The following is an 8,581-nucleotide window of genomic DNA, read 5'->3' as shown; positions in this document are numbered from 1 at the left end:
AATTTTTAGTAAAAAAAAGCATATAATGCTATTCTAGGGAATTGTGTGCTTCTAATTTTATACCAATAGTTTGAACAGGACCATTTTCTATTCTAACACAACAATGCCTCTGTGTATAAGGCAAGGTTAAAAGAAAAAGAAAAAGATTGATTCCGTCAGTGTGAAAGAACTTGACTGGTCTGCACAAAGCCAAGTCCTAATCCCAGCTGAACACCTCTGGTGTGACTTTAAATACAGACCTTGAGCCAAAAACTCATCACCCAACACCTGTGGCTTGTACATACATATGGACAAATGTATTGGGACACCCCCTTCTTTAGAACAGAAAAATGCACTTCCAAAACTGTGGCATCAAAGATGGAAACATAATTCATGTATTTAAAAATTGTATTTCCATCTTTGTTGCCACAGTTTTGGAAGTGTCTAAAATGATTGTACGCATATGTACAAGTCGTTGGTGTTTGGCGATTAGTTTTTTTGGAGTTTTCCCAATATTTTGGGCAATATGGTGTATGTTTGGTGCGGTAGGGGGCCCAACCTCATATTCTTTTATAGGGCCCAAAATTGCTAGCTGTCCAACAATTTTTAATGTAACTCCGACTGGATTCGTCTGAAAGAAGAAAGTCATATACACCTAGGATGCCTCGGGGGGTGAGTACTACACAAGCTAATTTTCATTTTTGGGTGAACTAACCCTTTAAGTTGTATTTACAACACAGTTCAACCCAAATATTCAGGTGTGTTCAGCGCATTTTATGGAGGACTGTTTCCTGATCCTGGTAGAGTAGACAACAATGCCGGCTGTTCTGACTCACAGATTGCAAGGACGTTTTCATATTTAAAGAATTTGCTAATGATGATTCAAACGCGAGTTTTGAGCAGTGTAGAGTAGAGCTTGTTGTTTGTCATTTCTCCGATCACAAATGCAGACATGGTTTTATGTTTACGCGGCGCGATGCAATGCATAAAAAGACAGTATAAGTCATTATAATCAGTAATTATGTCCCCACTGGATGCAACAAATGCCTCGTTTATAATGGGTTTTATTGGTTTTGTCTCGTCACGCCGGGACACGGCATCACAATATGGTAAGGGGCGTAACATTTCCATCACATGCTTGAGGTATTCGGCCAATCACAACGCACTGTATAGCTGGCCAATCAGAGCACACCTCGCTTTTCAGACCAATGAGCTTTATAAAAATCGACGCGTTTCAGAAAAGCGGGGCATAGAGGAGAAACAATAATGTACAGTGTTTAAACAAAATAATGTCATTTATTGCCTTAAAACGCATATACACATTTCATTACACCAAATACACAAAATAATGTTCTTTTTAGCAACATCATATGACCCCTTTAAAGTTAAAACTGAAATAAAAATAAATGAAAGCTAAATAGAAATATATATAAAAAAACGAATAAAAATGACAAATGACAAACAAAACTGACTAAAACCTAAACTAAAATTAAAACAAATATATATATATATATATATATAAACATCAAGCGTAGCGTTAGTTCTGGCAGGTCACGTTAGTCAAGCTCGCATCAGCTGACTCTCAGCTGATCCCCATCTACCTATGGGAACACTACACCTATCTAAGCATTCATATATAAGGTCCCGCAGTAGTATCAGCAGTTTTCGCATTCCTCAATAGCTAATTACCCTCCTCCATCCCCAGGTCCTCCTCTGTCAGTCGGGATTCAGCCTTATGATTCTCCTTTGAATCAGACTAATTCTACTCAGTATTATCAGCAGTTTTCGCATTGCTCAATAGCTAATTACCCTCCTCCATCCCCAGCTCCTCCTCTGTCAGTCGGGATTCAGCCTTCTGATTCTCCTTGAATCAGACTAATTCTAAAATGTGTACATAAAATGATTGAACTTTAACCATATCTGCAATACATTTATGTTGGTTCTGTTCTGTTTACCCTGGGGGGTTATTGCTGCTCTCCCTGCTCTCATCTATGCTAGGCTGCATGGAGTTCTTGCCCAGAACGGAACCATACCGCCAATCCAAACTGTATGCTAGTTGTCAATCATCTTTGATGGTAGTGGTCCTGACAGAAATTAATTTGTTTTATTTTTTTTAAATGTATTGTCCCTTTGAAATAAGTATCAATATTTTGATATACAATTATTGTATTTATTAATGCTTTGAATTGGTGTTTATTTATATATATATATATATATTTTAGTTTTAATAATTTTGCAGGGTGCAAATTTTTTTCTATTTATTTTTTCTAAATTTCTATTTAGCCTCAAATTGTTTTGTTTTTTTAGTTAGTTTCCAAAGCAACATTTATAATTTCTTTTTTCAAGTTTTTTAAGGTTTTTCATCTAATACTCATTTTATTTCACCTACCAAAAATGATTTTTAATAGTTTTAGTTAACAATAACAACACTGCATTCCTGTGCCTCAAACAATACAGCATAGTGCTAGCAACACCAATGCCATGGGTTTGATTTCCAGAGAATGCATGAACTGATAAAAATGTTGCTTTGGATAAAACGTGAAATACAAATGCATAAATGTAAATGAATATGACACTGTGAGATAAATGTGCCAGAGTGGCTGCTTGTCACCCACGGTCCTTGACAGAGTGTAGAAACACACAATTCTGATGACATATCAGAGAATGTCATGATGGCCAGCAGTAGAAATGAATGTGTCTTGGACGGATTGATGTGAGGTTATGGAAAGCATGAGCTTTGGAGGAAATGAGCCATCTAACACACTGCTGGCATTTTATTGCATGACTTCAAAGGAAAGAAAGCAAATGCTCTGGCTCCAGAGAAAACCTTTAAAGTCTGCATTGATAAAGAGTGAAGGCTGAAGAACTACACGTATTGCTCGAGCCACTTATGAAAAGCTAGTGCGAAATATAAGCGCAATTTTAATATGCGCGGAACACTTTACCTTGCATTGAGTGAGTGATTTAATGCACCTTTCAAACTCTACTTGAATCACTCTTTCAAGTAGAAATCAATTTTAACTTACTGTATATTTGAAAATAAATCTTATTTCTGCAGTATTTCCATTCATTTGACTTCAGCAAGCCTGGTTGATGATATGGTCATCTGTTCAAAATCCTGCGTTTAGAGCAGTGAGTTTTTGTTGTAAGCTCCCATAGTCTAATAAAAATATTATTCTTTCATATGTGGAATCTATCTCCACTCATTTGTTTGCAGTTGTGGTAAAGAAAGGCCTCTTTTACTGCCTTTGAGAAAAGCAGAATAGCTGTATATGTCCACAGCAGTGAGTGTGTGGATATGGCACAATAGCCAAGCATTACAAAAGAAGAAATTTAATATAACATGGGTTTATACAGTAACCCTTTTTTTTATCAAAAGCACTTATTTCAATCACATACCTTGTAAACACTACTTTTTGGTTTCTGTTTGTATGTAGGTAGTGCAGTGATACTACTTTTACTAAATTCATGACAAATTATATATATATATATATATATATATATATTAGATGAAAAACCTAAACTTAAAAAAGAAAAAGAAAGAAAAAAATGTTGGCAACTATCTGAATTATGTTTAAGCTTAAGCACTAAAATGAACAAAAAAGCTAAATAGAAATAAAAAAAAAACATTGACAAAAGCACATTTAAAATTAAAACTAAAAATATAAAAATAAAAGCTAATTCAAGATATTAATAAACACTATAATAGTATATAAATAATACTATAAAAAATAAGACCATTTTATTTATTAGGGTTCATTGTCCGTTTTAAATAAATATCTTGAATTGGCTTTCATTTTTATATTTTCATATTAATTTGAGTTTTACAGTATCCCAGTGTTTTCTTGGAAATAATGGTTGATTTGCATTTTTAAGTTTGTGTAAACTTTGTTTAGACAATTCATCCAGTTATTTCTGGGAGTGTTTCAGTAATAAGCTATTTCAATACATGCTCTACATTCCGTTAATTAAATATTATTGCAAAAATTCTGAGAAATATGCAAGCATCATGCCACTTTTGTTTGATATTTAATTAAATAACACAATAGCATTTAGACATTTTGTCTCCAAATACTATTTGAGATCATTGGAATTCACCGTTTCTTTGTTTAGATCTCAATCTGTTAACAAACCTTCTTTATTTATGCTAGATTCATAGTTCCCTAACCAGGAATGTGCTTTATGCCGTTTCTAAAACATAAAACTCAGTGTTTTTATTGAATAGAAATGCTCTGAGGTTTAGACATTGTTTTCTGTGTGTCATTTTCAGCATAAATAATAAAAGAGACCTGATTTAACACACAGAGAAAAGTCTGTAAAATGTGCATTGACATTGTAATGCTCCTCTAGAAGATTTTATGAAAAAGTGGCCCATTTTACCTGATTTCACCCTCAAACCGAGCTAGCAAACATATTAAATTCAAGAATTAGTTCTTCATCAGATGCACTCATTATAAAGTCTGAGATCTTAAAACATAAAACTCAGAATCATATCCAAATGAAAGCGTGCATTAATCTTCAGTGTTTTTTTGTTAAATAGAAATGCTCTGATGTTTCAATGTTTTAAAAATGCCATACTCTTTTTCCAGGCTGTGCCATCACATACGGCTCTTACGTGATGCCTGACTGCTGGGTAAACAGTTGGCTTCATCAGCATTTCGTGACCATCGCCATCTGCAACTCGCTCTTTTGTACCAGCATGTCCTGTTACTCCAGGTGAGAGGGGTTTCAGAGGGTAATTAAGACTCATTTACTAAGTCTGCGACTACAGGAGCTAATGCAGATGTCATTTCAAATCCAGAATAATAGAAAGTTCATTATATAACTTGCATCCTTCTCACAAACAGACCTTTGTTTGCTCTGACCTTATTCCTGGTTGCACAAAAGATTTCAGTCATTTTAATAAATAAATTATTTACAAAAGTACTTAACTCGCTGTTGAATTCTGTGAATGAATTAGTTTTGCTTAAGCAAGCAACACTGTTGCAGATCAACCAACCATCAACAATAACCTAGCAACCACATGAAACTGTTAATGTCGCTATCATTATTTACGGTGTTTGCAATTATTTTGTTTCTCAGTTTCTGACAAGAACGAGGCAGGAGAGGTTTCCGTAAGGGTCTCAAGACCTTTCATCGGAAGTTTACGAGCTGGCTTATCTTTATGCAGAAGTTCTAAAGAACACTCCATGAATTATAGTCCATTGTGGTGGAAACTTTTACATGGTCAAGCACCACTTACATTTTCTCTTAATTTAAAAAAAGAATAAAAAAAAAAAAAATTAATATTTCTAATGTTAATATATATATAATATTATATTATATTAATATTTTTTTAATATAATATAAGCATTTAGTTATTTATTTAAAATAGAATTGTCTTATAAAATAAAAAAACAATAAGGTAAATATAATTCACAGATTCACTATAATATTATATTATAGTTTTAACTATAAACAACATATCTATAATGCATTTTAAATGAAGGAACATTTTCCTGTGTTTTGCAAATTTGCAGTATGGGACGATGCTATTTTGAACATATCATTTTTTTATATATATATATATATATATATATATATTTCATGATTATATTACATTATTTTATATTAAATATTTAACATATTTTTTTAATTTATATTTTGACTAAAAAGCATATCTGTAATACATACATTTTAAGTGAGGGTGTGTTTTCCTCTGTCTTTTGTAACAGGTTCGTAGAGTTGCAGTTCCCACACAAAAGTAAAATCTTGCGAACGGCCGCATTTGTTGTCCCCTTCCTGTTTGATAGCTTCCCGCTGTTCTACCGAGTAAGTATGATCACACTTCACTGCGCATGCAAATCACCAAAGATAGAGTTTTTCTGTTGTGGCCATGGTGTCAATCTGTGTGGCTTTGTGAATACTTTTATTTATATATATATATATATATATATATATTTCATGATTATATTACATTATTTTATTTTAAATATTTAACATATTTTTTGAATTTATATTTTGACTAAAAAGCATATCTATAATACATACATTTTAAGTGAGGGTGTGTTTTCCTCTGTCTTTTGTAACAGGTTCGTAGAGTTGCAGTTCCCACACAAAAGTAAAATCTTGCGAACGGCCGCATTTGTTGTCCCCTTCCTGTTTGATAGCTTCCCGCTGTTCTACCGAGTAAGTATGATCACACTTCACTGCGCATGCAAATCAGCCAAGTGTTTATGCGCATTGTGCCTGTGTGTACAGCAGATATGAATGCACTCTTTATGGCTGTTCTCTTTCCACGTGTGTCTGTAGCTGCTGTCGTGCTGTTGGGGGAGCTGTAGTCCCAGTGAAGCTCTGGCAAGCCATTCTTACCATCTGCTCTTTGCGTTTCTCACATGCTTCCTGTTTGCGTCCCACCTCCCCGAGAGACTGGCTCCTGGACGCTTTGACTACATCGGTACCTCATTTTATTGATTTTACGATCATCTTTGTTTAGTTCTCGATGGTTACAGAGGTTCACACCAGTGTCACGTGGTTCTTTTGACCAGTTTTTCCACTCGCTCTCCTCTCAAGGTCACAGTCACCAGCTCTTCCACGTATGTGCGGTGGTGGGCACCCATTTCCAGATGGAGGCAGTGTTGACAGACATGGCGTCTCGCAAAGATTGGCTGACGTCGCACTCCTTTTTACCTTCGTTTCTGGGCACCATGGGGGTTCTCGCACTGGGCATCCTGCTCAACCTGGCCATCATTGGCACCTTTAGTGCCGGTTTACCGCGAACACCTCGCCAAAGCACTTCAGCCTCTAGCGGCGCCCACCTTCATCAGGAGTAAAAAGCTTTCTTGACCACTCCACACCTCACTGTGCACCTTTCTGGGCGATTTTACACTATAGCACACTTATACAGTCACTTTCACTGATATATAAGCCTTGATACTTTTGTACTAAGACGTCAAACGTTTAGGCTCTCACTTATTCTAGTTTCCTTTTATACTTAGTTTATTATCTCAGCCGAAAACCCTAATGATAACCGTGACCTGTTTGATTTTATTCTTTAGTCATCGTTATGAAAGGTTGAGGGTTGAATGACGCTAATATTGATTTTTTACAGGTTATATTCTAACAGTTTGGGGGTTTTATTAAACACAATATGATGTTTGTGTCACTACGTATTAATGTTGTGTAACATTAACTGGAGAATAGCATTAATGAGGGATTTTATATTTGCATTAATGTCATCATGAACAAACATCATTAATATAATGAATCCAATTCTTTATGATTGTTGCATATCAAAATATACAAAAATTATGGGGGGACGTCATATCTAAACTACTGGCAGGTTGGTGAAATTTTGTATTTGTAATGTCCCTTTTTATCATAATTTGGATTTACTGGAACGCCTTTGAATAATCTCACAGGTGCAGTAACAAATTAATTAAGGGCTGTATTTCTAGAAAAATATACGCAAGTTACGTATCGTGAAGGATAAATTTAGCTCATCTAAGCGTCATTCTCCTACTAAACTGCATCTAATGGGAATATGGGGCTGCACTGGAGTCCTGCACTGTCGTTTAGATGTTTCTAGACATTTGGTGAACAGCTTTGAGTCATGTGTCCTCCTCTGCATCGGGTTACATTTCTGTGGTATTGTTTTGTTCATTGCAGGTTTATGGCATACAATACACTGTTTATATTGATACACAAGGTTTTTATATTTAATAGCATTTCGCCAATGCACTTGTGGATCCAGTGCAAGCTCGAAATAGTTTTTTTTTGCTCATGTAATTAGTTCCATTCTGTTCTTAAAACAGAAATCAAAGCTAATCGTTGTGTATGGCTAAGCTCTTAACCTCTGTCTCTCATTTTGTCCTTTTTTTTTGTTTGTTTCGTCTGGCCTAGCGGTGCAGGACAGGTACATCGGCTTGTAATTCAATGCAATTAATGCTGCTTAAAGGCAATAGATTTGCTGAACCTTTTTCTAACAAGCTCTTAAGTTCGGTCACATGGTGGTAATGCTATTTTAATTGGTGTTTGTGAAAGGGATCTTGGGTTAAAAAGGAAAAGTAGGTGCTTCAGTGGTTAGTGGCGGAAAGATTCTATTTGTAGTTCGTCAGCAGAAATTCTCGCTCACCGTTCGGTTTAAGTAGGTGTGTGTTTTTCCAGCTCCAGCACTGATGGAGTGTGTTCTTCTGCTCAAAGATGTTTAGATGTGAATGTGACTGGTCACAATAGTAGTTTGTGCACTAGATTTAAATGAAACGTAAAAGGTTTTGGATTCCCAATCCCTGTGTGTTTGTTGGCCCAAATGAATGTATTGCAGTTTTGAAAACTGTGTTTTAAAGCACCATTTAATGTTACAAAGTAGCATTTAAAATGACCAAGGAAATTAAAATTATTATTTAAATTTAGTTTTTAAACCTTCCAGAAATGTTCTGTTTTTTTTTTTTACTATAATGCTTCCCTTTAAATCTGAGGATTAAAATATGCAATCATTATCGCAAAGGCCTTTTATTTGGCATTGTCAATTTTGGAATATTTTTGTAACAAATGTGAAAAATATGAAAGTGCCTAGAATTAAACTGACTCATTGTTCACTACAGTCTTTGTTCAGCTGTTGTGG

The 8,581-nt window shown here is 35.0% G+C and overlaps 1 protein-coding gene across 2 annotated transcripts in view; it reads left to right on the top strand.

Moving 5' to 3' along the window:
* paqr6 (progestin and adipoQ receptor family member VI) overlaps nucleotides 1–8,342 on the top strand; it is a 25,982-nt gene extending 17,640 nt beyond the window's left edge. For both annotated transcript variants that reach the window (XM_016281546.1, XM_016281545.1), the window contains 4 exons: nucleotides 4,569–4,695; nucleotides 5,694–5,790; nucleotides 6,271–6,415; nucleotides 6,532–8,342. In XM_016281546.1, coding sequence (XP_016137032.1) covers nucleotides 4,569–4,695; nucleotides 5,694–5,790; nucleotides 6,271–6,415; nucleotides 6,532–6,791 — 629 coding nt within the window. In that variant the 3' untranslated portion in view covers nucleotides 6,792–8,342. The remainder of the gene's footprint in view (nucleotides 1–4,568; nucleotides 4,696–5,693; nucleotides 5,791–6,270; nucleotides 6,416–6,531) is intronic.
* The last annotated feature ends 239 nt before the right edge of the window (nucleotides 8,343–8,581 follow it).

This window comes from Sinocyclocheilus grahami, unplaced genomic scaffold (genome assembly GCF_001515645.1).
Source record: "Sinocyclocheilus grahami isolate Dianchi unplaced genomic scaffold, SAMN03320097.WGS_v1.1 scaffold150.1, whole genome shotgun sequence".
Lineage (NCBI taxonomy): Eukaryota > Metazoa > Chordata > Actinopteri > Cypriniformes > Cyprinidae > Sinocyclocheilus > Sinocyclocheilus grahami.
This window is presented reverse-complemented; position numbering and strand designations above follow the sequence as displayed.